At 44.4% G+C, this 27,298-nt stretch overlaps 1 protein-coding gene across 5 annotated transcripts in view; it reads left to right on the forward strand.

The window, feature by feature from the left end:
* Nucleotides 1-18,934, forward strand: part of PRKN (parkin RBR E3 ubiquitin protein ligase) — a 1,397,785-nt gene extending 1,378,851 nt beyond the window's left edge. For all 5 annotated transcript variants that reach the window (XM_073022292.1, XM_073022290.1, XM_073022291.1 and 2 more), the window contains 2 exons: nucleotides 6,622-6,739; nucleotides 16,147-18,934. In XM_073022292.1, the coding sequence (XP_072878393.1) occupies nucleotides 6,622-6,739; nucleotides 16,147-16,259 (231 nt within the window). In that variant the 3' untranslated portion in view covers nucleotides 16,260-18,934. The remainder of the gene's footprint in view (nucleotides 1-6,621; nucleotides 6,740-16,146) is intronic.
* The last annotated feature ends 8,364 nt before the right edge of the window (nucleotides 18,935-27,298 follow it).

Genomic DNA, 27,298 nt, shown 5'->3' on the forward strand with positions numbered 1-27,298 from the left:
AGAGTTTAATTGAGCAAGAAAAAAACAAAAAAACGATTCGTAAATTGGATAGCCTCCACAATTACAGCAGATTCAGAGACTCCAAGGGTGTCTCGTGGTCAGAACAAATTTATAGACGAAAAGCGAAGTGACGTACAGAAATCGGAAGTGAGGTACAGAAATAGCCGGGTTGGTTACAGGTTGGCGTTGGCCTTATGTGAACACAGTTTGAACACTCAGCAGGGTATGAGTGGCTGAAGCATGGCTGCTGGGATTGGCCAAGACCCAGCTATTGTTACAGATGCATACTCTAAAGTTAGGCTGCCAATCCTGTCTACCTATTAGGTTAGACACACTCCTAAGTTGGGTTTTCAGTCTTGCTAAGTTCAACCACAAGGACTCAAATACAGAAGTATGGAGTCCTTCTTAGGTCATACTTAGTTTGCCTTCACAGTACTAAAAATCATTTTGCGCTATCAACATTTTGTTTCTTTCCTAAGGTTTAGGGTATTTTATCTTCCCCGGGCTTTCTCCTCTGTCTCTGACCTTCAGTGTGGGCATCTCCATGTGGGGGTCCTTGACTCCTTGGCTCACATGTGCCTCGGCCCCTCAGCAGCTCCGGTGTCCTGTGGGGTGGACATGAGGGTGCCTCTCCACCCACACTGCTGCCCATGGCTTGCAGGAACCCAAGCTCAGCCCAGCAAGCCTCAACCTCAGGCTCTAGATCTGGGGAGGTCTCTCTTCCTGGCTGCAAACTGCTGGCTTCTCACAGGGTCTTCTCATAGTGGAAGAGGCAAGAGAGCTCTCTGGGTTCCCTTTAATAAGGGCGTGAATCCCTTCATAAGGGCTCCACCCTCATGACCTAATCACCTCCCAAAGACCCCACCTCCCAGTAGCATCACCTTGGTGGGTAGGATTTCAACATGTTGATCCGGGGAAGAAGTAACGTTGGCCCCAGTGCAGAGTCTGTGAAGGAAATGATAATGGTACATATCCTTGCAGGTGAAAACAGAAATTGCTGCTCTCAGTTTTCTCTCTTCCAGTCTAGGGATCAAACCGTCCTAGCTACCTCCCTCTCCGCTGGGTGAACTGGCCCATCCAGTAGCTCAGTGCACACTAGTGTGGAAATGTTTACATGGGGAGTGTTTTGTAATCACTCCTAGGTATTCAGCTTGCAGTACCCTGATTTGAAGGACGTTTGCTGCTGGAGGTGTTAGATCCAGAGCCCTTTTGGGAAATCCTAGTTGCTTTCTGGTGGGCCTGCAAGTTACACCCACTCTGCTTTGTGTGCTCTGGGGATCAGAAGTCAGAGAAAATTGGTATTTTGAGAAGCAATTATTTCTCTTCCTTTGCCATCATTTTAATCTTTCTTCCTGGAAAGAATTGAGCATGTTAATATAAATTTGCAAGTTTCCAGTTTGTAATTCCCCTCCAGTAATGTGCTATTGACAGGCAGGAGGTTTCTCGAAGTTGAGCTCTGAATCTTTCTCTTGGGCTGACTATAACATCCTTTGTTAGAATAAACATTGCATTCGCCCAGTTGAAAATGCTCTTAACTTGGCAATATGTAACAAAGGCTTTATGTGTGCACACACCTGAGCCAGGAACTTCAGCCCCTGAATGCTCCTCCTGCAGACAAGGCCTCCCAGATAAGAGTTAGACTCTAGAGTTTAGCAAGCCCTGCCCTCAGTGACATTCTGTCCACATGGGTTGTGAGTGCTGGGATACTTGCAGTCATTTCTGCCATTTTATTTTATGCTTTCTACATTTCTATAGTTTTACTTTTACTTCTTGCCTTTCTTTTGACTAACTCTTTTCTTTGCCTTTCCACTGTATTTTTCCTTGTTTAGAAGTAAATTGCTTTCTCTTTTATTTTATTGATTACCTTAGAATGTACACATACATTAATGTAAAAAACTCTAATGACCCTCTGCCTGAATCATGCCAGCATGTTAGAATCATCCAATTCTCACACTTCTGTACTATTCTTTTTTTTTTTTTTTTTTTTTGAGACGGAGTCTCGCTCTGTCGCCCAGGCTGGAGTGCAGTGGCCGGATCTCAGCTCACTGCAAACTCCGCCTCCCGGGTTCCCGCCATTCTCCTGCCTCAGCCTCCCGAGTAGCTGGGACTACAGGCGCCTGCCACCTCGCCCGGCTAGTTTTTTGTATTTTTTAGTAGAGACGGGGTTTCACCGTGTTAGCCAGGATGGTCTCGATCTCCTGACCTCGTGATCCGCCCATCTCGGCCTCCCAAAGTGCTGGGATTACAGGCTTGAGCCACCGTGCCCGGCCACTTCTGTACTATTCTTGTCCAGCATCTAGTTCGACTTTGATTTTTTCTCTTTTTTTTTTTTTTTTTTTTTTTTTTTTTTTGAGACAAAGTCTCACTCCATTAGCCAGGTTGGAGTATACTGGCACCATCTCGGCTCACGGCAATCTCCACCTTCCAGGTTCAAGCGATTCTCCTGCCTCAGTCTCTCGAGTAGCATGTGCACCACGCCCAGCTAATTTTTGTATTTTTAGTAGAGACGGGTTTCGTTATGTTGGCCAGGCTGATCTCGAACTCCTGACCTCAGGTGATCCACCCACCTTGGCCTCCCAAAGTGCTAGGATTATAGGCATGAGCCACCACACCCAGCCTACTTGTATTTTTTCTTTTTTAAAACCAGCAAATTAAGCATCATTTACAGTTTTATACAATGAGTATTTCCTGTGACTTACCAAACATTACCCATTTTCTCTTCTCACAGTTTCCTCTTGCAACTCCTGGCTCCTTCTGGACTTTTCCTAATTCCATGTTTCTTTTTTTTTCTTTTCTTTTTTTTTTTTTTTTTTTTTTTTTTTTTTGAGACGGAGTCTCGTTCTGTCACCTAGGCTGGAGTGCAGTGGCACGATCTTGGCTCACTGCAACCTCCGCCTCCTGGTTTCAAGCAATTCTCCTGCCTCAGCCTCCTGAGTAGCTGGGACTACAGGCGCCCACCACCATGCCCAGCTAATTTTTGTATTTTTAGTAGAGATGGCGTTTCACCATGTTGGTCAGGATGGTCTCAAACTCCTGACCTCGTGATCTGCCTGCCTCGGCCTCCCAAATCCGTGTTTCTTTAGTGAACTTCTGTTGATGGGAAATGCTGTTTTTTATGACTGTGTTTTTATTTATACTCATTCCTAAAAATTAATTTTGCTTGGATAGAATTCTAAGTGGGCTGGTATTTTCTGTCAGTGCTTTGAAGATACCATCACTGTCTGCCAGCACCCATGCATTAAGAAATCAGCTGGGGAAATAATTGTAACTTCTTCGTAGATAATTTTTTTTTTTTTTTTTTGCCATTCTCTCCAAACATTGTTTCTCTCTCATGCTCTTTGTTATCTCCTTCTAGAACTCTAATTAGAAAAACACTGGACCTTCTCACCTTATTCCCCCATCTCTTAATCTCCTTTTCATATTTTTTACTTCTTGGCATTTTATGTAATTTCTTCAGCTCCATCTTTCAGTTCACAAATTCTCTCTTCATTTGTATCTAATTTGCTATGTAACTCATCAACTGAGTTTCTAATTTTAATTATTAGTGTTTCCTGTCCAGAAAAATGGACAAAACAAAGAAATTTGTTTCTTTTTCACATCTTCCTAGTTAATTGTGACAGTCTCTTATTCCATTATCATGACCTTTATTTATTTAAACATAACAAATATATTTAGTTTATACTCAGTTTGGTTTTTTTGAGACAAAGTCCCACTCCATCACTGGGGCTGGAATGCAGTGACAAAATCTCAGCTCACTGCAACCTCTGCCTCTTAGGTTCTTCTCTGGCCTCAGCCTCCCAAGTAGCTGGGACTACAGGTGCACGCCACCACGCTTGGCTAACCGTTGTGTTTTTAGCAGATACAAGGTTTCACCATGTTGGCCAGGCTGGTCTCGAACCCCCAGCCTCAAGTGATCCACCTGCCTCAGCCTCCCAAACTGCTGGGATTACAGGTGTGAGCCACTACACCCGACCAGTACTCTGTCTCTGGCCATTCCAATATCTACAACCTTTGCTGGTTAGATTCTGCAGTTTCTGTAATTCTGTGACTTTCACTCATGTAGCTAGTTTCCTCCTGTATTAGGTGACTTTTTAACTTTTTTATTGTGATCCCAGATGTCTTAGACTTTTATTTGTGTAATTTCTTTGAGGTTTGGCTTTTTTACATGCTGTGCTCCACAAAAGATATTTTTGCTTCCGCTTGGTTCCAGGGTATACTGCCAATCTGGTAATATTTCAAATTAATTTTTGGCTTGAGGTTTTTTAAAGCTAATCAGATAGGATGAATTCTTTTCACCAACCCTTGTGTCCAAGGCCTGATGATTAGGAATGTTCAGAAAAATGTTTTCCAAACCTGCCGCATCACAGAACCCAGCCTGAGTGGTCTCAGCATGTATCTATCAATTTTTTCTTCTGGGCAGGCTTTCACCCTGGCTTCCTCCACTAAGAACGTCACCCTCAGGAGTCCAGGTCCTCTGTGTGTAGTAAAACTGGATTCTACCTCCTACCCTGCTTCAGCTGGAGGCTTTGTCTCCTGCCTGTGCCCTTAGGGCCTGGGAAGACCCGGATGACAGGCACCCGGGACTAAGAAGATAGCCCCACAGCAAATGCCAGGCTCCTTCCTCCCAAACCAGGAGGATTTACTGTCTTTAAGGATTTCCTTTACCTTCCCACCCTATCAGCCACATGTTTATAAAAGATTTTTTTCCATATTTGATCCAGCATTTTTAGGTGTGTGGACCTGGGAGAAATTGCCCTTCGCATGCAGAATGCCATGTTTTGCTAAAAAAAAATGGCATTTTGAAATTATTTTCTAATAAGTAAAATTCTATTTTTCTCCAATTTGTATGACTTGCCAACTTGCCACCAGCAAGCAGTTGTAAACCACTGCTACAGAGCTACAGACTCCTAGACCTGAAAAAGAATAGCATGGAACATGAGGCGGGGTGGCACTGGGGTGCACGTCGGTGGGGGGGATGGGTGTTTGCTACGTGTCACTGACAGTTAGGACCACACGTGACTCTGGTGACTGGAAGATGCATTGTGAAGACACATACCTAGTTACCAAGTTGTGAAATGGCCCTCACTAACCACAGCGCCCTCACTGGGCCTCTGCCGTGAGTGGATCTTAGCAAAGGAAGCACTCATTCACCTACCGTTGCCTTCTAGCAGCTGACTCCGCGTTATTCTAACAATCACGTGACACCCTGGCCGTTATCAAAGCATGTTTCCTTTGTGCACATGATGGCTCAGTAACAGAAATGAAATTGGCTTCACCCAGGGACCAGCCCTAGGCAAAGCTTGTCTGTGGTGCCCCCACCACTGTCAGGGATGCACCCACATGCCCTTCCCATTTCACAGGGTCCTATTCTGGATGACTGAAAGTTTAGTGCCTTCCTGGGCTGTGTCATTCATTCATTCCCTTGGCTAAAATGTACTAAGCACCTGCTGTGTACCAGATGCTATGCCAGAAATGAGATGTGAGGATTTCTGAAGCATGATCTTGGCCCTGGAAGAATTCACTTTCCACGGAAATAACAGAAACATGAGCACTAATTCCTAAAGAAACTATTAAATGCAGCACAGTTATTCTCATCATGATACTTCATCCACAAAGATTCAAAAACTTTAACATTTCAAAAAGGTTTGGAATTCGAAAGTGAAATGACAAAGTTTGGATTCATGTTTTTGGTGATGCTTCATCTTATCTGGGGATAATCCCCAAATGACTGGTCCTTAAGGTCACAGATGCCAACCACAGCCAGCCCAGGACCTCTTGCTTCCACTCCCACCAGAAAACCTCCTTATACATGATGGTGTAGGCACCACCCAGCTCTCGGTGACATGAAAAAGGTCAGCAAACGTATTTAAAAGCTTGCCACACTGAAGTCCTCCATACCCCCAATGCACAAGGCATTTCATCGAAGAGATGAGGACTGTGAGAGAGCTTGGGGAATGTTTCCAGAGTCGCCCCTCTGGGTGGAGCTGGGATTTGAACCAGACAGCCGGCTCCAGAGCCACAATCTTCACTCACAGCTCCTACTGCCCTCTCTGGCACATCAACTTCATTTCCTGTTCTTGCTCCTGTCCCATCTGTGACAACATTTGGAGTTCCCCATTTGCCAGGTGCAAGGAAGGATAACAAGATGTAGAGCAAAGTTTAAAAGCAAAGAATCCAGAGTCACACAGATGCTCCCACTTACCAGCTTTGGGCCATGTTTTCACCCGTCTAATCCTCGATGTGAAATAAAAACTAGACACTCACTTCACATCTGATGAAGTGTCTGATGAGAAGTGTATTTGAGCATTGATCGCCTTGCCTGCATATTAAGCACCTGATAGGTGTTATTTATTACAATTATGCAAAACAACAGAATAGAGGAGCTCACACTACAAAACCGAACAATCTCTTCCCCGCTCCAACGCATACGCCACATGCCAAGACAGCATCCCCATCTGCCCAGTAACTGTCTGGCATTTGTCAAGTGCGTTGATATTTAGGCTTCTTGCCCGAAGGCACTCCTGTCTTCAAGAATTTCCTGTACCAGCGTACAGGGAACCTAAACCCCGATCCCAGTAAAAGAAAGCTGAGATTAAATGCCTTTCCTCTTTGCTTACCCAGGCCTACAGAGTTGATGAAAGAGCCGCAGAGCAGGCTCGTTGGGAAGAAGCCTCCAAAGAAACCATCAAGAAAACCACCAAGCCCTGTCCCCGCTGCCATGTACCAGTGGAAAAAAATGGTGAGTCGGTGCTGAGCAGAGAATGAGGATGTCGTGGGCTCTGTGGGGAGAATCATGCCAGTCAGGGATCCCAGGATTAAATGAGATGCTGTCTGAAGGTGCCTGGTGTGTTGGGTAACCCCTTGAGAAATGTTACCCATTATCATTATTATTGTTTTTGCTACACAGAAATATTTAATGAGTGAGTAGTTCCATGGCTATGTGAGGCACATAGTTAGCATTTATGTGGTTGGAAAGGGAATAAATATAGAAACTAGAACCAAGATATGGAAGGTGGTTGAGGATAAGTGGCAGTCAGGAGGCAACTGTGGTTTCTCCATCCTCCCTGGTGACCTTCCCCAGCACTGAGGCTGCACCATATGACCCTGTTGTCTGCCAGCCGTCAGTCTGTAGCCTTCCCCAGCTTTGCAACATTATTCAAAATTAAACTCTCATCTATATTTAAAGATCCCTGTGGCCTGCCCCTGATGACTCAGTACCAATGGGGGACTTCCTGCTGTCTATCCTGGACATGCCACTCAGAGCAAAGCCATCACAAGCAGTGGTCAGAGAGCCCGTTCTCAATGCGATGCACTTGTACATGTGCAAAAGCCAGAGTCAGCAGCACCGTCACAGATGAGCGATGACATGAAGCCAGCTGCAGCCTCTCCCAGCTTCTCCTCAATGAGCATCAGCGATGCCCTGGCTGGCAGGTTGCCCAGAGCTGACTTGCGGGAGGGAAGCCCAGCCATCCTAGGATGGGCACTCAAACCTCTCTCTTTTCAGTTGTGCCCTTCGGGAAGTCTTCATTAATGCAAACAAGAGTGTGCTTGAACACATCCCAGAGCCGCAGGTGCTGGCTTAGCTCAGTCCAAATCCTTAGTGCTGGATCAGTGGCTTCCTGCAGAGAAAATAAAGAATTTACCCAGCATGTCCTTATTATTCCGTGGCATGCAGCAATGCTCCTAGAAAATGCAGGGATTGGCAGGCACCTATAAAGAGCAGAAGGCATCGATGGGATAGAAGGAAAGAGCTTCTCTAGTCTCCACCACCACTCACTGGTTAGCAGGCTGCACTGGGAAATGGGAGGGAAAGAACATGGAAGGGCCCTTCCCAGGAGAAGATGTATGATGGTTTAGGATCACAGGCCTGGTATTTCACTGACAAGGGTGTAAAGCACAGAGATTAGATAGTCTTGATCTGTCGCCCAGGCTGGGGTGCAATGGTACGATCTCGGCTCATTGCAACCTCCACCTCCCGAGTTCAAGAGATTCTCCTGCCTCAGCTTCCCAAGTAGCTGGGACTACAGGTATACGCCAACACACCCAGCTAATTTTTGGATTTTTTAGTACAGATGGGGTTTCACTGTATGTCGGCCAGGTTAGTCTTGAACTCCTGATCTCAGGTAATCTACCCACCTTGGCCTCCCAAAGTGTGAGCCACCATGCCCGGCCTTAATTTTTTGTTTTGTTTTGTTTTTTAATAGTAATTCTCAAGGTTGGTGAGGACATCATAAATTAGTGTAACTTTTCTGGAAACCACTTTGGCAATACATATATAAAGACTTTATATTATTTGACCCAATAATTCTACCTCTGAAAATCTATCCTAAAGAAATAATCTGAAATATATAATATACAAACACCACCCCCCGACCCCCACACACATTTTAGGAAAAAAAGTGCCAACTACAGCATTATGTATAGTACGGTAAACTCAAAATCATCTAAGTGTCTAATGGCCTCAGTATGAGAAAGATTGGTTTATTTTGTGATAAATCCATGGTAAAGCATCACACAGCCCCACATTGCAGTGTTGCAGGAGTTAGGACTCTGCCATGGACTGTGGCTGTGTGAGCACCAGTTTCCTCACTCATAAGATGGATTTCAATGGGACTTCCTCACAGGATGGGCAGGAGGAGTAACGGAGACAGTGTATCAAATGCACTGCATGAGATGTGTGCTGGTTCGTGTGGATGAAGAAGTTATGAAGGCATGGCGGAAAGGTTTACATCCATCCTAAGTGAGAAACCAGAATTTCAAAGCAAGTGGTACATGATGTCAGTTTGGAAATAAGTGTATGTATGGGAAGAAATAGAATCAGAAGAAAAAGACTGGAAGCAAGATGTTACCATGTCATAGTGAGTAGCTCTAGGCATGATAGGGTCAAAGAGGACTTTATTTCTTTGTGTGCTTTTCTGTAATAAACATGTGTGTTGTATAACCTTAGAGAAACAATTAGTAAAAATCAGCCAGGTCTCTGTCTTCAGTGGAGCTCCTTAAACACCTACCCATGCTCCCTCTTCTGGCAGGCATCACAGGCACGACAGGTGGAGAATTTTCCCAGCGGGTCTGGGGTCCATGCCTTAGTGGCCTCCTCGTTAGCCCAGGCTCTGGTGGTGGCAGTTTGCAAGATAAGACATGGTCAGTGAGGCTGGGCGTGGTGGCTCACACTGGTAATCCCAGCACTTTGGGAGGCCAAGGCGGGTGGATCACCTGAGGTCAGGAGTTCGAGACCAACCTGGCCAACATGGGGAAACCCTGTCTCCACTAAAAATAGAGAAGTTAGCTGGGCATGGTGGTGCATGCCTGTAGTCCCAACTACTTGGGAACCTGAGGCACGAGAATTACTTGAACCTGGGAGGCAGAATTTGCAGTGAGCTGAGATCACGCCATTGCACTCCAGCCTGAGCGACAGAGCGAGACTCTGTCTCAAAAAAAAAAAAAAAAAAAAAAAAAGGAAGTGGTCAGAGAGCCTGGACCTGTTGCTTTTTGTTTCTCTTCTCTGTGGTTGTTTGGTTCAGCACTTACTATCAGCTTGTGGGGACACCTGAGACACTTCGCCTTTGTGACACATAACACACAGCCCAGTCTTGTGGCCTTAAATACTATCCCTGTACTGATGGCTCCCAAATCTACACCCCACCCTCATCTCATCCCCGGGTCTGACTCAAATAGCCAGCTGCTTCCTTAGTGTCTCCACTGATTGTTCAATGGACAGCTCAAATTTTACAAAGCAGAGCGCTAGCTGCTCCTAGAAAACCTTTTCCTTTAGAGCGCACCCCACCTCAGTCAACAGCACCGCCCAGTTCCTCAAGCCACTAAGCTAAAGCTCATCCTTCATTCTACCCATTTCCTTACGCCCCGGTCACCACGGCCTTCCCCGTGCTCTGATCCAGCATCTGCCCAGCTCTGACTCCACATCCCCAGCCAGTGCCCTGCTTGCCCGCCTCCTCTTCCAAGTACCGCCTCCCAAAGGGGCTCTTGCCTCCACTCTCGCATATTTACGATCCATCCTCTACATAGACGCGTAGACTTCTCAAAGGCCAGGTGAGTCCTGCCCTTCTCCCCGTGGGTCCCCGCTGACATTGCAACCACACGGGTCCCACTCCCACTCCCTCAGTCCTCCCCAGGACGCTTCTGTGTCGTCATTGCGCATGGCTGGCTCCTTCCTGTCTTTCAGATCTCAGCCCAGCTGACCTCTTTTCAGTGAGATCGCCCCTTACCACCCTGCCAAAGACCCCTGCCCTCCTGTGGGGGGCGCTGTCAGCACCATCCGACCTCTGGAGGGGGAAGCACTGCCATTTCCTCTGCAGGGGGCCTGCCTGCGGATGGCCTTGAGCTCTCTGGGCAATCACCTCTGCCAAAAGAATTAGTTCTGGCTCCCTCCCCTTCCCCAGAGAGCTCGTGTCCCATGACTGCTGCTTGGAGGTGGTCATAATACCCAACCCACTAACCAAATTCAGGACCATCCTGAGAGCTGCCCCAGCCCCAGAGCTCCTGGGCATCAGCTCAGGCCTCTCAGGCTGTGCCTGAGCTGTGCTTCTCCTTTGTCCAGCCTGCTTTCCTCCCTTTCTATCTCAGTGTCTGCTTCCTCCTTTACCCAATGAGTCCCACCCACCAGTTTAATAATAATTTCATAGCACCACCTCCTTCCCAGATCATTGCTTAATTTGTTCATTTACATGTTTCCTGTCTGTCGCCGTTTAGAACGTAAGCTGGTGAGGTCAGGGACCTTGACTGTCTAGGCTCCAATCCCAGAAGAGTGCCCAGACAATAAATATTTGCCAAATTAAAACTTAGCTTGTAAGCTGGGTGCAGTGACTCACGCCTGTAATCCCAACACTTTGGGAGGCCAAGGCTGGCAGATCACTTGAGTTCAAGAGTTCAAGACCAGCCTGGCTAACACTGAAACCCTGTCTCTAGTAAAAATACGAAAAAAAAAGAAAAAAAAATAGCTGGGTGTGGTGGCAGGCACCTGTGATCCCAGCTACTCGGGAGGCTGAGACACAAGAATCGATTGAACCCAGGAGGTGGAGGTTGCAGTGAGCCAAGATTGCACCACTACACTTCAGCCTGGGTGACAGAGTGAGACTCCGTCTCAAAAAAAAATAAATAAAACACAAACAAACAAAAACTTAGCTTGTAAACAGTTTAGAGATAGACACATAAACAGATCTCTTTAATAAAATAATATAGGGAAGAAAGCTATCAGGGCACACAGACCCGGAGGAGGAGGCTTCCTGGAAGAGATGATACCAGTCAAGAATTGAAGAATGGGCAGATATGAGCGAGGCAAGGAGGAGCAAGAGGAGGCATCCTAGGCCCCAGGACTGCATGAGCAAAGGCACCGGTGTGCACGACCCAGTGTGTGGAGGCAGCCCCTGCTGCTGGTGTTCCAGGCACCACACACAGGAGCCTCAGCTGAAGCAGTGGGTAGGATGCAGAATGTGGGTCCCCGAACCGCAGGTTTGGGGCTTGGACTTGATCCTGTGAGGCAGGGAGATATTCTATGGTGAGAAGCAGGAAAATCATTCATCAGATCTGCCCTGGACTCAGAGCACGCCGGCGCCTCCAAAGATGGAGTTGTAGGAGTCATACGGTTCGTGACTGTAAGAAAGTTTCTCCCTGTCGGGCTATTTCTTGGAAATATTGTGATGTACTATAAATGAAAGCACTAATTTTTTACCTCCAAATTTTTAACTTACAAATAGAAAAGCTGAGACTTGAAGCTTATTAGCGATGGCCTAAACTGTTTAAAAGTGCACCACTATAACTGAAACAAGACATAGGCTCTATGACCAAGGATGTTACCTGGTTCTCACCAAGGTTCATGGCCTGTTACGTACTCAGTTGTGTTTCAGGAATGCCCTTCTTCCCTCAGAGAAGCTGAATGATAATGCGAGGAATTTCCATTTTAAGCACAGGCTAAACCCTGGTACTTTGTCCTATAATCCCCTCCAGTCTCCAGAAATGTCTTCACTTCCATCTCAAGCAGATGAGATTCTGGCTCCATTCCCTGACTGAGCGTGTGGTGCTCCTTAAATTTGCCTTCAGGTTGTTCAGGGACTTCCACGCTCTCATTAAATCTAATGGAAGAATTGCTGGCCGGAGCCACGATGTCGAGTGCCTGGCATAGGCTGAGCTTTTCATGGTTTGAGTGTCCATCTGCAGACAGAACTCACTACAAAGGAAGCCACATTCCCTTCATGTCTATATCCACAAATCTGCATGAAGTTTCAGTGGTTTCCTGTATGCATTTACTTTTAAGCTGGCAAAGCATTTAGAATTGTGGTCCTCCATGCTCCTTCATGGCCTGGGGTCTAGCTATATGGCCTTGTGTTTACTAAGCACTAGGGAGGAAAGAAAGTTAATCACGTGAATATCCTCTCTTCCCATTTCCATTCTTACTGTACCAGGCCATTGTAATTCTAGCTTCTGTAACAAGACATTATTTACAATGCGAGTATCCCAGATTCATTAAATGCTTGGTATTAATTTTTGGCATTCCATCTCAGTGTAGAACAAACAACATGCTTCTTCTATTCTCTCATTCAATAACAACAGTTAGCACAGAAGATTTCTGTGACGGAATGTGTGGGGGTTTTTCCCCATGCACCAAGCAAGCAATCAGTTCTGCAGTGCACCCCGGGGGAGTGTCCTGCTCTTCAACCCTGGCGCTGTCTACCAGGAAATAGTGTCTGATCCCTCAGGCTGGGGGCTCAGTCCCACAGGACTGCCAGACACCGGTCGCAAGTCTGGGCTTCCGGACCTTCTGATCAACCGACTTCAAATTGGGATTCCCATGACTCCTTCTTTGGGTTCTGTTATTTGCTACAGTGGCTCACAGAACCCAGGGAAACACATTTACCAGTTTATTATAAAGGACATTACAAAAGATACAGATAAAGAGATGCAGAGGGCGAGGTATGGGGGAAGGGTGGCGGAGCTTCCAAGCCTTCCCTGGGTGCCCTGCCCACCAGAAACCTCCTTGTGTTCAGCAACCTCCATGTGTTCAACAAACCCTGTCCTCTGGGGCCCTCTATGGAGACTTCCTGGAATAGGCATGGACAGACGTGTTGAAATGCGATGGGACAGAAAGGCTTTGATCTCAGGGTAATAGATGGAGTAGGGAAACCCTGCGAGGCCTGCCGGTCTAGATTCTTCTTGGCCTCTCTGTGCAGCATTCCTTCCTCCAGGGATGGACAGGACTCTTTCTGAAATCCGGGTCTTATAACCCACAGTCAGAACAGCAGCGGAAGGTTCCAGTCCTGCCCTGGGCTGGTAAAAGGAGGTCAAGGAAAGGTCAGAGGGAGAGATTCTCTTTTCTGGGGCCTGTTTCTGAGGCCTGAATTGCCCCAACATTATAACAAAAGACCGTAACAAGAGCTATGGGAGTTACGAGTTAGGGACTGTGTATGAAAAACACATCTATCAGCCAGGCGTGGTGGCTCATGCCTGTAATCCCAGCACTTTGGGAGGCCAAGGTGGGCAGATCACGAGGTCAGGAGTTTGAGACCAGCCTGGTCAACATGGTGAAACCCTGTCTCTACTAAAAATATAAAAAGTATCCAGGCATGGTGGCAGGTGCCTGTAATTCCAACTACTCGGGAGGCTGAGGAAGGAGAATCGCTTGAACCCGGGAGGCGGAGGTGGCAGTGAGCCCAGATTGTGTCCCGTACTCCAGTCTGGGCGACAGAGTGAGACTCCGTCTCAAAAAAATATAAATAAATAGGCCGGGCGCGGTGGCTCACGCCTGTAATCCCAGCACTTTGGGAGGCCGAGGCGGGTGGATCACGAGGTCGGGAGATCGAGACCATCCTGGCTAACACGGTGAAACCCCGTCTCTACTAAAAATACAAAAAATTAGCCGGGCGAGGTGGCGGGCGCCTGTAGTCCCAGCTACTTGGGAGGCTGAGGCAGGAGAATGGCGTGAACCCGGGAGGCGGAGCTTGCAGTGAGCCGAGATCGCGCCACTGCACTCCAGCCTGGGTGACAGAGCGAGACTCCATCTCAAAAAAAAAAAAAAATATATATATATATATATATATATATAAATAAATACACAGACACACACACACACACACACTCTCTCTTCATATATATTTATGTTTATATATGCTTATTTATATTAAATATCACAATAGGAAACTTTGTTACCTTTTCATTTAGAATTGCTTTAACAGTTCATTAAGTTTTAATGTATTACTCAATAATTTTGATTGAATATATTTTACGATACATGGTATAATAATGATATATTTATGATATGATAAAATATTATATTTTAGAGAAACTTAAGTGGTTTTATAATGTCACACCATGTAACATATTATTTACATCATAAATATACAACCATTCAATGTGTGCTGAAAATGGCACAAACCTAAGCGGAAAGTATGAAGGTAAAAGTGTTGTAAGTTTTCTCCTTTATTTTCCACACATCTGTAATTTATGATCTTTAAAGCAAGCCAGAAAGAATTAGGAAAACAGGGGATTTTACATGTAGGCAAGTTATCTTAAAATAAATACCTATTCTTATATATTCATAAATATTTTAAATTAGTGTAAGTTCTCGTGCCAGGTTTCTAATAATAAAAGTGAGATAGCACCAAAGCAATTACTTGGAAAATCTTGCAGGAAAAATCAATTAACAAGATAATTGGTAAGAGTGAGTAATGGAGCACCTTCAACACTAGGGAGGATTCAAGTCAAGAAACTGCATTTGCTGGGGTTATCCAGGAAATTCGGACAGAAGCAGTTCTCTGTACATCCTCATAAAATCACTTCCTCCTCCCTTCAGTTCCCCGACGGTGACTGAAGCAGGGGTGTCTGCGCTCCAGAAACTCATAGAGTCTGTGTTTGACAACTGAGGGAGGTGAATAATTCCAAAATAAGTCCCAAGATAAGGGACTTTTCCTCTCATGCTGAAAAGAACCCGTTCTGTGAAAGAAGGGACATTGGAATCACACAGTCCTTGGTGAAATCATTGTCTTCACCATTTCAAAGTGCTTCACCTTGGGGAAATTCTATAGCAGAATGATGCTCTTATCTCAAAGTGCTTTGGTAAGCGAATGAGATAATAGACATAGAATACCTAGCGTTGTTGGTAACTTCCTTTCTGTCCCTCTCATCTTAATTAAAATTTTGCATAGCATTAAGGAACATATTCCCTATTAAAAATAATATGCCAGCTGGGTGAGGTGGCCCACGCCTGTAATCCCAGTACTTTGGGAGGCCGAGGCGGGAGGATCACCTGAGGTCAAGAGTTCGAGACCAGCCTGGCCAACATGGCGAAATGCTGTTTCTACTAAAAATACAAAAATTAGCTGGGCGTGGTGGTGGGCACCTGTAATCCTAGCTACTCAAGAGGCTGAGGCCAGAGAATCACTTGAACCTGGGAGGTGGAGGTTGCAGTGAGCCAAGATCATGCCACTGCACTCCGGTCTGGAGGACAAGACTGCAAAACTCTGTCTCAAAAAAAAAAAAAGAAAGAAAGAATAATAATTATAATATGCTATCCCAGTTCCTGTTTTATGAATTTGGCCAAACCAAGTAAGTAGCACTATAGAAAGAGCAAAAATAAATCAAAATACATTTAAATTATTATACATTATATTGTTATATCAAATTTTATTAATTAATATATTTAAATATAAATATATTATTTTTAATATATTCACATATAAATATATTGATATTTTAAATATCAATATATTTATATTTAAATATATTTAAATATAAATATATTGTTTAAATATAATTAAATATAAATATATTAATGTTTTAAATATATTAATATTTAAATATATTTAAATGAGTAATCAACCCCTATCTGTGAAACTTGAAGCGTTTGTCTCTAAATCCCGTTTCAGGAGAATAAAGTCAGATTTACAAATAAAATGTGTTACCAACAAAAGTGACATGCTTCAATTTCATTCATTTCTTAATGAATATCATCACTTTAGAGCTGCCTGCCCTATTGTGCTTTCTGATTTTTTCCCCTCAGTTCAGTTTCTCTCTGTCCTTGTATTGCTTGTTATTATTCACTTAGAAAGTGATGTCTAGGCTAGCGTGTTGGCTTGGGAATACGTATTTTCCAGGTATTTGCTGCGAACCCACCACACCTTTGTTTTCTCCCCACAACAGGAGGCTGCATGCACATGAAGTGTCCGCAGCCCCAGTGCAGGCTCGAGTGGTGCTGGAACTGTGGCTGCGAGTGGAACCGCGTCTGCATGGGGGACCACTGGTTCGACGTGTAGCCAGGGCAACCAGGCGTCCCATCGCCCCATCCTGGGGGAGCATACACAGTGTCCTACCTTCATTTGCTAATTCTCTTTTCAAACACACACACACACGCGCGCGCGCGCGCACACACACACACACACACACACACTCTTCAAGTTTTTTTCCAAGTCCAACTACAGCCAAATTACAGAAGAACCTCCTGGATCCCTTTCACTATGTCCGTGAAAAACAGCAGAGTAAAATTACAGAAGAAGCTCCTGAATCCCTTTCAGTTTGTCCACACAAAACAGCAGAGCCGTCTGTGACACCAGCAAGAGGTGCTCTCAGCCTCAGGATGACACAAATTCCGGAGCACAGATTCAAGTGCAATCCATGTATGGGTCATTCTCACCTGAATCCAAGTCAGGCAGAATGAGTAGCTGGAGAGAGAGTTCTCGCGTTTAATATCCTGCATTTTACCTTCAGTAAACACCGTGAAGATGCCATTGACAAGGTGTTTCTCTGTAAAATGAACTGCAGTGGGTTCTCAACTAGATTCATGGCTTTAACAGTAATGTTCTTATTTAAATTTTCAGAAAGCATCTATTCCCAAGGAACCACAGGCAATAGTCAAAAAAATGTGTTTATCCTTAAGAATTCCATCTCTATAAATTGCATTAATGAAATGCCAACTATGCATAAATCAACTTGTCAACTAAGTGAGAAATTATGAAAGTTAATTTGAATGTTGAATGTTTGAATTACAGGGAAGAAATCAAGTTAATGTGCTTTCCTTCCATTTCATGATTTGCAACTTTAGAAAGAAATCGTTTTTCTGAAAGTATTACCAAAAAATCTATAGTTTGATTTTGAGTATTCATTTTGCAGCTTGGAGGTTTTGCGAATACATTTGACTCCTCTGTAAATTTAATGGATAATGTGCCTATAAAGGAGACATGTTTAGAAATGATTTCAAAATGATATTCAATCTGAACAAAAGTGAACATTATTAAACCAGAATCTTTAAAGAGGAGCCTTTCCAGAACTACTGAAATGAAGGCGCACCGGACTGTCTCCATCAGAAGGGTTTATGACCCTTTGGCACACCCTCTCTGTCCAATCTGCAAGTCCCAGGGAGCTCTGCACACCCAGGGGTTCCCCAGGAGAGACCTTCTCTTAGGACAGTAAACTCACTAGAATATTCCTTATGTTGACATGGACTGGATTTCAGTTCGATCCAACTTTCAGCTTTTTGTTCAGCCATTCACAGCACAATCAAAAGATTAACAACACGACATGCGGCAAACCTCATGTTCTTACGCACACTACGCAGAAGAGAAAGCACAACCACTATCTTTTGTTCTACTTGTGTTGTCTGACTTCTCAGGAAGATCGTGAATATATCTGAAGGCATGAGTATCACTAGCGCATGGAGGCCCTTCTGGATTTAGAGACTCTGTAAATTATGAAATTGGCAAGAGGGCCTCTGTTTTTAGATGTAGCACCTGAAATCCTTGCTGGAGGAAAGAGAGGGGATGAACTCAAATTTTCCACATCCCGGGACACCTGTCCCTCTTTTCCTAACTGCCTGAGATAATCCATTTCTTCCAGCCACCCAGGACAGTCCTGTCCTCTCAGACGCCCTGCACTGAGGACAGACTGGGCTCTGTGGCAGCCACATCAGCATCCACAGCTTCATGTGGCTTCGCTGTCTGAAGATCTGCCGACTCCAGCACGGCCCCACGGTGACAACAGACCTGCGACAGGAAGCCCAAAGCTCACATCGAAATGGTAGAGAGATCAAAGTCTCTATAGTAAGGGAAAAAAAGAGAGGTCGCAGGCATGAGCCCCGGCAACCAGTGGCTTGTGTCCACACGGAATCCAGACCCTGATCGGGGTCTGACTTAGTGTCGCTGGCAATCCCACTAAATTGCAGTTCCTTACACTGCCCCGATGTGACAAATCAGGTGGCTCCCTTCTGTCACAGGGACCCCACAGAGTTTCCCATCATCCATAGCTTTCTTCCTGATGAGGTTTGCATGATTGCGCCTTCCCAGCCTGCATGCTGCATTGGGCTTGCAGTGCCTGAGCAAGGTTTGCTCGCACAAGCTCAGGCACCCTAGGAACCCCTGTTAGACTATTAGGCTGTCCAGCTTGGTCTCCTTTCCTTTCTTGGTGGTGGTCTTTTCCCTTTCCAGAATAGAACAGTGATTCTTAAAATAAGTTCGAGCAGGCTGGGCACGGTGGCTCATGCCTGTAATCCCAGCACTTTGGGAGGCTGAGGTGGGTGGATCACGAGGTCAGGAGTTCAAGACCAGCCTGGCCAAGACAGCGAAACCCCATCTCTACTAAAAATACAAAGTGAGCTGGGCGCGGTGGCAGGCGCCTGTAATCCCAGCTTCTCGGGAGGCTGAGGCAGGAGAATCACTTGAACCCGGGGGGCAGAGGTTGCAGTGAGCCGAGATCACACCACTGAACTCCAGCCTGGGCAACAGAGTGAGACTCTGTCTCAAAAAAAGCAAAATCAGCATCCGCTACACATGAAAACGAATCACAGTATTATTTGCACAGGAAGGGTGTAACAAAATATGAATGTATCACAAAATAGAAATAAAGTCTTTGCAGAAAAAATCTATTTTCTGTGACATGTGTTGAGATTATCTGACAACTCTAAGATTGTACTAAATTGTCAATAAAAGCATCAAAAGAGCTTCTGAGTCCTGTCTTTGAAGATACATTTTCAATCGATGTGAAGGGTGAGGGAGGGAATCACAGGCTGTGTTACTCCATGGACCTCACTTGTGGCCTGGAGGAATTGCCTGGTGATGAAATGGCCATTTTCATATCAACTCCAAGCTCCAGATTAACCCTGGCTGTTTCTGTTTGTTAAATAAGAGCAGTTTGTTAAGGCTATCAAAATTTGAAAGAGTTCCAAAAAGCAAACCCTCATTCAAAACAATCTAAAAGTTACTTTCTTGCCTTACTAGCAAACTTTTCTAATAAGTGTTTAAAAGAGAAGTTTGCGTTGGAAAAGACTATGTATAAGGATTATTTTCTCTCATGTCATTCTAGAAAATTTCAGTGACTTTGCATTGCTGTCAATGTGGGTGTGTTGACGCTGCATTTTCAAAGAACTGCTTTAGTGGCCACGCATTGTTTATTTCACAATGAGCCCATGGTGGAGGCATCTGGAATGGAACATTCCGAGAGAGGGCCTGTACATACATTAGGCAAAGAGGCACACACTGAAGTCCCCTGGGTGCCAGGAGCCACAGGAAACACTCCGAGGAAATGCAAAGGTCATGGGAATGGTGGCCCAGGTGATGACAGAGCAAGAGGCAGCCGAGAAAGTGGGTGAGCTCCAGGCGCCAGGGTGGGAACCCCACCTCCAAAACTCACCTGTGTAAGAACTTTGGGGACAATAATAGCATGCACCACATTAAGTTGTTGTGATGATTAACAAATTTACCTAAAGCACTTAGAACAGTGCGTAGGATAAAGGAAGCACTGCATAATTGTTCGCTATTATTAAAAAATGAACCAGTCATTGGAAACTACAGAATAAAATGACAGAAAACACAAAACTAATGCAAAGTGATGACAAGTGCCAGGAATATCTATCTGAGTACACAGTTGTAGATTTAGGGATTCATGCTGGAGGCGGGTGACTCATGTTGCATATATATGTATTGCATTATCTTCTAGACAGTCCCAGAAGTGTCCTATAAAGGTAAGTTGCTATGCTAGCACCAATTTCCATAACAGGCTGGCCGCAGTGGCTCATGCCTGTAGTCCCAGCACTTTGGGAGGCCAAGGCAGGCGCCTCGCCTGAGGTCAGGAGTTTGAGACCAGCCTGACCAACATGGTGAAACCCCATCTCTACTAAAAATTCAAAAATTAACCAGGTGTGGTGGTGCCCACCTGTAACCTCAGCTACTCGGGAGGCTGAGGCAGGTGGGAGAATCGCTTGAATCCCGGAGATGGAGGTTGCAGTGAGCCGAGATCATGCCACTGCACTCCAGCCTGGGCAACAAAGTGAGACTGTGTCGACAACAACAACAACAACAAATTCCATTACAAAGGTAAGTCTAGCACAGACTGGAAACCATTGCTTTCAGATCAGGGTAATCTTATCTCAGAGTCCCTGAGATACCTGGTCAAAGGAATCTGCCCTGGAGCTCCTCCCCCAGCTCTCCGGTGCCTCAGGTCATCTTGACTGAAAGCTGGGTGTTCCTGAAAACTCCCACTGCATGTGCAGAATGAAACTCTAGTGTGTTTCTGTGTGTAGTTTGTTTCATCCACAATTCTTGGATTTTTAATTTGAAACTCAAAGAGTCTTTTTTGAGAGATGCTGTTTAGCATCAAATCACCACTCAGTATTTCTCCCTGTAAGGTTTTCTTGATGTTGTTTTTTTGTTTGTTTGTTTGTTTTTTATTTTTTTGAGATGGTGTCTTTGTCACTCAGGCTGGAGCACAGTGGCGCGATCTCTGCTCACTACAACCTCCGCCTCCCGGGTTCAAGCAATTCTCCTGTCTCAGCCTCCCAAGCAGCTGGGACTACAGGCGTGCACCACCACGCCCAGCTAATTTTGGTATTTTTAGTAGAGATGGAGTTTCACAGTGTTGGCCAAGATGGTCTCGATTTCTTGACCTCGTGATCCACCCGCCTCAGCCTCCCAAAGTGCTGGGATTACAAGCGTGAGCCACCACACCCAGCCTGTATTTTTTCTCATTACAAAATTATTATTACATGGTTACATGTCCACTACAGAAAGTAAAAAAGGCAAAAAGGAAAACATAAAAACTACCATCTAGAAACAATTTTGCATCTTATTTCCACTTAAAAATATATGATGAGCATCTTTCCATGTCAGTAGATTTCTAAAATGACATTTTTCCAGGAATTCATTATGACCTACTGTATGCTAATTAATAAATATTTCTTTTACATTTCCATATGTAATTTAAAAGTCCAGGCCATGCACAGTGGCTCATGCCTATAATCCCAACACTTTAAGAGGCTGAAGTGAGTGGATCACTTGAGATCAGGAGTTTGAGACCAGCCTAGGCAACATGGTAAAACCGCATCTTTACAAAAAATACAAAAGTTAGCTGGGCGTGGTGGTAGGTGCCTATAATCCCAGCTACTCGGGATGCTGAGGCAGGAGAATTGCTTGAACCCAGGAAGTGGAGATTGCAGTAAGCCAAGATTGTACCACTGGACTCCAGTCTGGGCAACAGAGGAAGACTCCGTTTCAAAAAAATAAAATCAGGATAGTTACGGGCAAAGGGGAGTGGGTTGGTCACCTTGTCTGTGAGTAGCAGGTCGCAAGAAGCAACATGCACTCACAGGCCCCCTTGTAGGCTCAGCACCCTTTGGCTCAGGTTGCTTACTTAACAAGCTCCTACTCATCTCTGAAATTTACCCCTATCCTCCCTCAAGCCAAACTAATTAAGAGGCTGACACTTCCCACACGGATGCCTCCCAAAGAAGCTTATCCCACTAAAAACAGGATCAACTGAAGCCTGGCAAGGCTTACCTGCCACGTGGTATTTGAGAATCTCTCAATTCTGAAACAGCTCTCTTTTAGCACCTGGCTTTATCTTCAGGACCATTTTTCACAAAGACATTTAGATGTCATGATTTCACTGGAGTTCCGGGTACCCATCACTGAGTCTCCATTTTCTCCAGCTGATTTTCCAGGAATGAGCTCCCCGTGGGTCTCTAGGCTTGGCATGCTCTTCCCACACATCGGTCGGCTTCCTCCCTTCCTGAAGGCCTCTCAGGTCAACCCATCACATCCATAGTGCTCACCTGTATCTAGACATATTATACATTTTACTTATGTATTAGGTTTTTGCTGGTCTCCCCAGCTAGAGTGCTAACTAACTCCATGAGGGCAGTTCCTTGCTGTATTTGTTGATTTCATGGATGAGTAGAGGCCAATCATCAATAATCATCAGTTAAGGGGCTCACTCCATCCCCCTTCATTGCCCACCCACCTTGGATCTGTGCAAAACAATTTGAAACTGTGGGATTGTAGAACCACACGTGCCAAGTACCACCAAAGAAACTATCAGTTAGAAAAACTGCCATCGTTCCTTTTCATTTGGGTGTAACTGAAAAGTCATTATCATTTGTTTTTCTTTTCTTGCCTTTCCTGCTTATTTATTGTTCTAGGTGAAGTTTTTTTAGTCACCAGGCTTTTTCGTTCATTTTATCTTGGTAGCCCAAACAATGTTAGTTAAAATGGGTCTCCTAGTTGGTTTAGCAAATACTAGCTACCTCTTCTCTGAAGAATGCGATGCAACACCTCCCACCAGTTTTTTTTTTTTTTTTTTTTTTTTTTTTGTCTTTGAAAGTAGTTGACAACCCCTAGGGCAGCATAATTTCAACAATAACAGAAACATAAATGCAAAAACACTTTTCAGTTTCGAGTGTTTGCAGGAACTCTAAGCACCAGGAATAAGGTACAAGATGGGAATCAGAGACCCCACAATAGAATTCAGAGACACACACAGTGATCACATCCTTGTAAGTAAGTAACTCTGAACATAGCTCATTTCCACGGTGGGTCACCAAACACCAAGAAGCAGCTGGAAGCATGCCTGGCAGTTGATAACTGGTAGTAGCCTATCAACAGCATCGTCCAATCATGTCAGAGGACGCTGGCCTCCTCATTCAACCCCTTAGGAGAGTCGTGATTGCTTATCAGGTTCATGTGAAAGAGTGAATGACAAGGTGACAGCAACAAGGTCCTATGGTTCCCAGACCTGCGTCACAGGTACCGCAAAACTTTTATTTGAATTGGCTCATGCATGCGTGTTTATTCCTGTCCCTGATGGTGACACTGATAGGGAAAAAAGTATTACCGAAATGGCAGTTGCAAAGTTGGCCATGCCGTGGTCATGCAAGGGAACCATGCTGGTCTGAAAATTCTTTCGTAATAACATTATGAAATCAGAGAATCCCAGAACTCAAGTGTGTTCATGAAGATTGGAAACCGTAGTCCGTTCCAGGGGCCAGCAAATGCTCCTGTACAAACCGGATAGTAGATAATTTAGGCTTTGCAGGCCATAAGTCTCTACTTACGTGATAAATGGATGTGACCAAGGAGTAAGAGAGGAATCTGGGATACATCTTAGGTTCTTCCTGGATGGCTGTGGGCCTGGAGTCCTGTGAGCCAGGCTGCAGAGCACAGGAGCAGAGCCAGAGCCAAGTTTGCATGTGAGAATCGGGGATGGTGGGAAAAAGGTGGCTCTATTTGCACCTGCTGGAATCTGACAGTCTGTGAGACCGCCAATGGTCAGGTTCAGTAAACACTTGAATCTTAGAAGTCCTAGAAATACTTTTTATGGAGCTCTTTGTGTTACCAATGAATCATTTTTAATAAATAGATTCTTCAAAATAATAATTTTAGATGATAGCTTAAAATTGTAAAGAAACGACTCAAGAGAATTTGTAATGTCAACCTACTTGTACAAGATTAGAAGTACATCTCTAATTGCTTATTTTAGAATAAATATTTTCCTTCCAAATTAATAATCTGATCAGAGGTGAACACATAATTTCAGTGATAAGAACAGAAGCCACGGCTAAAGGACAGATGGTAAACATGGATTCCCAGGGAATCAATCCAAAGAAATAAGTAACAGCAAACCAACCAACCCTGGAGAAATTATATTTATAGTACATAAGGGAAAAAAAAAATTAGGAGGCTGGGGAAGAGAGGTTGGAAGAGGCAGAAGAGTGCTTCTCACCTGGTTTTATAGAGCAGAGTTGATCCAGATTGTCTACAATTTAAACCTGTGGCTAAAGGAATATAGTCTTGACCCCTTTGTGGTTATTGTAATTATGTAACATTAGAGGCAATTTTAGGGGACTAATCTGAAGAAATACTTACACAATTTTAGCAGTCCAGTCCATTTCATTTGTTTCATTTTTCTTCTAATTTCCTAAGAAACAAAATTATATATACATATATATATATATATTCTTTTGAGACGAAGTCTCTCTCTGTCGCCCAGGTTGGAGTGCAGTGGCATGATCTCGGCTCGCTGCAACCTCTGCCTCCCAGGTTCAAGTGATTCTCCTGCCTCAGCCTCCCAAATAGCTGGGATTACAGGCACCTGCCACCACACCCAGCTAGTTTTTGTATTTTTAGTAGAGACAGGGTTTCACCATGTTGACCAGGCTGGTCTCAAACTCCTGACTTCATGATCCACCTGCCTCTGCCTCCCAAAGTGCTGGGATTACATGTGTGAGCCACTGCACCTGGCCAAAAATTATTATTTAACATGAAAAAAAGAGCACATATAGTATGATCTCCTTTTTACAAAATAAAATCATTGCTTTTTGGGTTTCTAGCCACCATCCATCTGTCCTTCCATCTGTATGCTTGGCAAACATTGATGACTGGAATGATGCTTACCAAAGGTGATACGGGCTTTTTGGATGGTGGTGAAATTCGGGATGACTTTTCTTTTCTTCTTTATGCTTATCTATATCGCTTGAATATTTTTATAACAAGGATGCGTCATTTTCAAAGACAAAAATGAAAGTCATTACTTAAAAGAGAGAAGGCCAATAGAAATCTATCGACCAGCCTCCTTTGCGAATATGTGGTAGGGAGTTCTTACTGGGGTTCACGTGGGGAATATGGCTACACTACAGTCTCCACTTGTGTAGTCCTCAAAGGTAGAGAAGTTAACTCAAAGGTAGAGAAGTCCTCAAAGGTAGAGAAGTCCAGGGTGCCCCAGGTGTTCTGTTAGAGTTGAAGGTGCTTCTGTTGACTTAAATATCTTCAAATGGGTCTGAGTAGTGAGTGAACTATCACCAGGCCCTCACACACCAGGTGGTGGCATGGATGGTCACTGTGCAGATCCGATGGTGTACCTGAGGATATCTCAGGGCCTTTTTGATCAAACAATTCTATAAAGACTCTCAGGCCACAAAACCTTTTCAACTGCTGAATTTCCTTTCCTATGCCTTGCTACATCTCTATATTAATACTTGTTGTTTGTACTAAATTTTGCTTGTACTACATGTGCATAAGCTAAATTATTTGCAAATGGCCCAAAGAATTGAATACCTACACGTGTATTATAACTTACATGTGGACATTTCAAATGAAGAATGGTAAAACCTGTTTCAACAAGATGTATGAACCTTGAAAACATTCTGCAAAGAGAAAGAAGCCAGACACAAAGGACCACGTACTTAATGTATGATTCCATTTATATGAATGGTACAGAATAGACAGAAAGTAGATTAGTGGTTGCCTACAGCTGGGCAGAGGAAGGAATGGGAGTGACTGCTAATGGCCACAGGGGTGATAGCAATCTGTGAATATATTAAAAACTATTGAATTATACACTTCAATGGGTAAATTGTATATGTTGGATCCTATCTGAATTAAGCTGTCACCAAAAATGAATGAACAGAAGATAGAGAAGTAAACAACAAATATGACCTTAATTTTCTTTTTTTTTTGAGACAGGGTCTCACTCTGTTGCCCAGGCTGGAGTACAGTGGCACAAAGTGGCACAATCACAGCTCACTATAGCCTTGACCTCCCAGACTCAAGCTATCCTCCAGCCTCCTAAGTAGCTGGGACTACAGGTGTGTGCCACCATGCTTGGCTAATTTTATTTTATTTTATTATTATTTTTTTTTTTTTGGTAGAGACAGGGTCTCACTTTGTTGCCCTGGCTGGTCTGGAACTCCTGGGCTCAGGTGATCCTCCTGCCTCAGCCTCCCAAAGTGTTGGATTTACAGGCATGAGACACCATGCTCAGTGAACCCTAATTTTGGGGGGTACTTGATGGTAGGAGAGATAAAAGGTGGTGGCGAGGTGTTTGTTTTAAGCCTGTAGCACATTTATGACTACAGGGCAGTAGCCAGAAGTTGAAAGTACAGAGGAGCAACTAAATGCTCTAGAAGACATAGGATTGGCTCAAGGAGGACTAGCCTCAGGCAAGAAGAAAGCCAGTAGGACGCTCAAGTGCCTGTTTTCTGCTCTGCTCACTGTTGCCCCTGCCATGAAAACCAGTTGTTTTTTGAATGAAACCAATCCTGCTGCCCCAGCTAGAGCAGATGAGAGCAGAGACAGTGCCTGATGCCACAACTGCCCACCAGTGATGCTCCAGGTAGAGGGGCTGCTGCTGGAAAAGGATGACCTTGGGAGAAATTCTGTGGAATCCAGAGGACAAACGTGCCTTGGAGCAGAGGTGCAGCCGCACCCTGACAGGAATACTGTGTCCATCCTCTCCCCTCCACCCTCTCACCTTCCTCCACACCCGCAACAAGGCTTTGGGGACCCTAGTTTTAGTTCAGTTCCACAGAATATCAGTGGTGGGTCATGAACATGGAAAAGATGCTCACGCGAGGAAAGACAATCAGCAAGTCAATCAATTGCATCTTACAGACATTTCCAGTCTCATACCAATGTAATCCTTTGCCTTCATCACATATGGAGAAGTAACAAGTGAGCCTGGCTTCCTGTTAGAAATCAAAGCCATTTTCAGTATTCAAATAATTATCTTTAAAATAGTTTCCTAACAGTGAACTCTAATAACATATGTTCAAAAGAAATAGAAGTCTTGAATCTCCTCATACTCTTTCCTGGAATCAGTTGGTATTCCGGGTAAAAACAGCACCCACATGGTTGAAGCCTGAACCCCCTAGGCACTGAGTAAATGCACCTTAACTTTTACTGTGTTGGAGAAGAGAACACATGATCTAGCTATGTTTTCCAATGTTCTAGAGTTTGGGTGTTGAGCTCTTCACTTCAGACAGACACGGTCACCATAGGGCCTGCACACACATCTTCACAAATGAATGCGTGGATGCAGGTAAATGGCAAAGGCCTTTCCCGACCAAAGGAAAAACACTTGATTTAGCACTTTAAGATCAACGAAACAAATTTCTCAAACCACTTTTAATGAGTGGGAAAAGAATGCGTTTATAAGTAATTGAGTTAATAAATTATTTCTAGTTCAATAACGTGCTTAAACGTCCTAGGTGAAACAGTGTTTGGTCCAGACAGTAGTGGCAGATGTGCCTGGAAAAAGA

Source organism: Chlorocebus sabaeus, chromosome 13 (assembly GCF_047675955.1).
Source record: "Chlorocebus sabaeus isolate Y175 chromosome 13, mChlSab1.0.hap1, whole genome shotgun sequence".
NCBI lineage: Eukaryota > Metazoa > Chordata > Mammalia > Primates > Cercopithecidae > Chlorocebus > Chlorocebus sabaeus.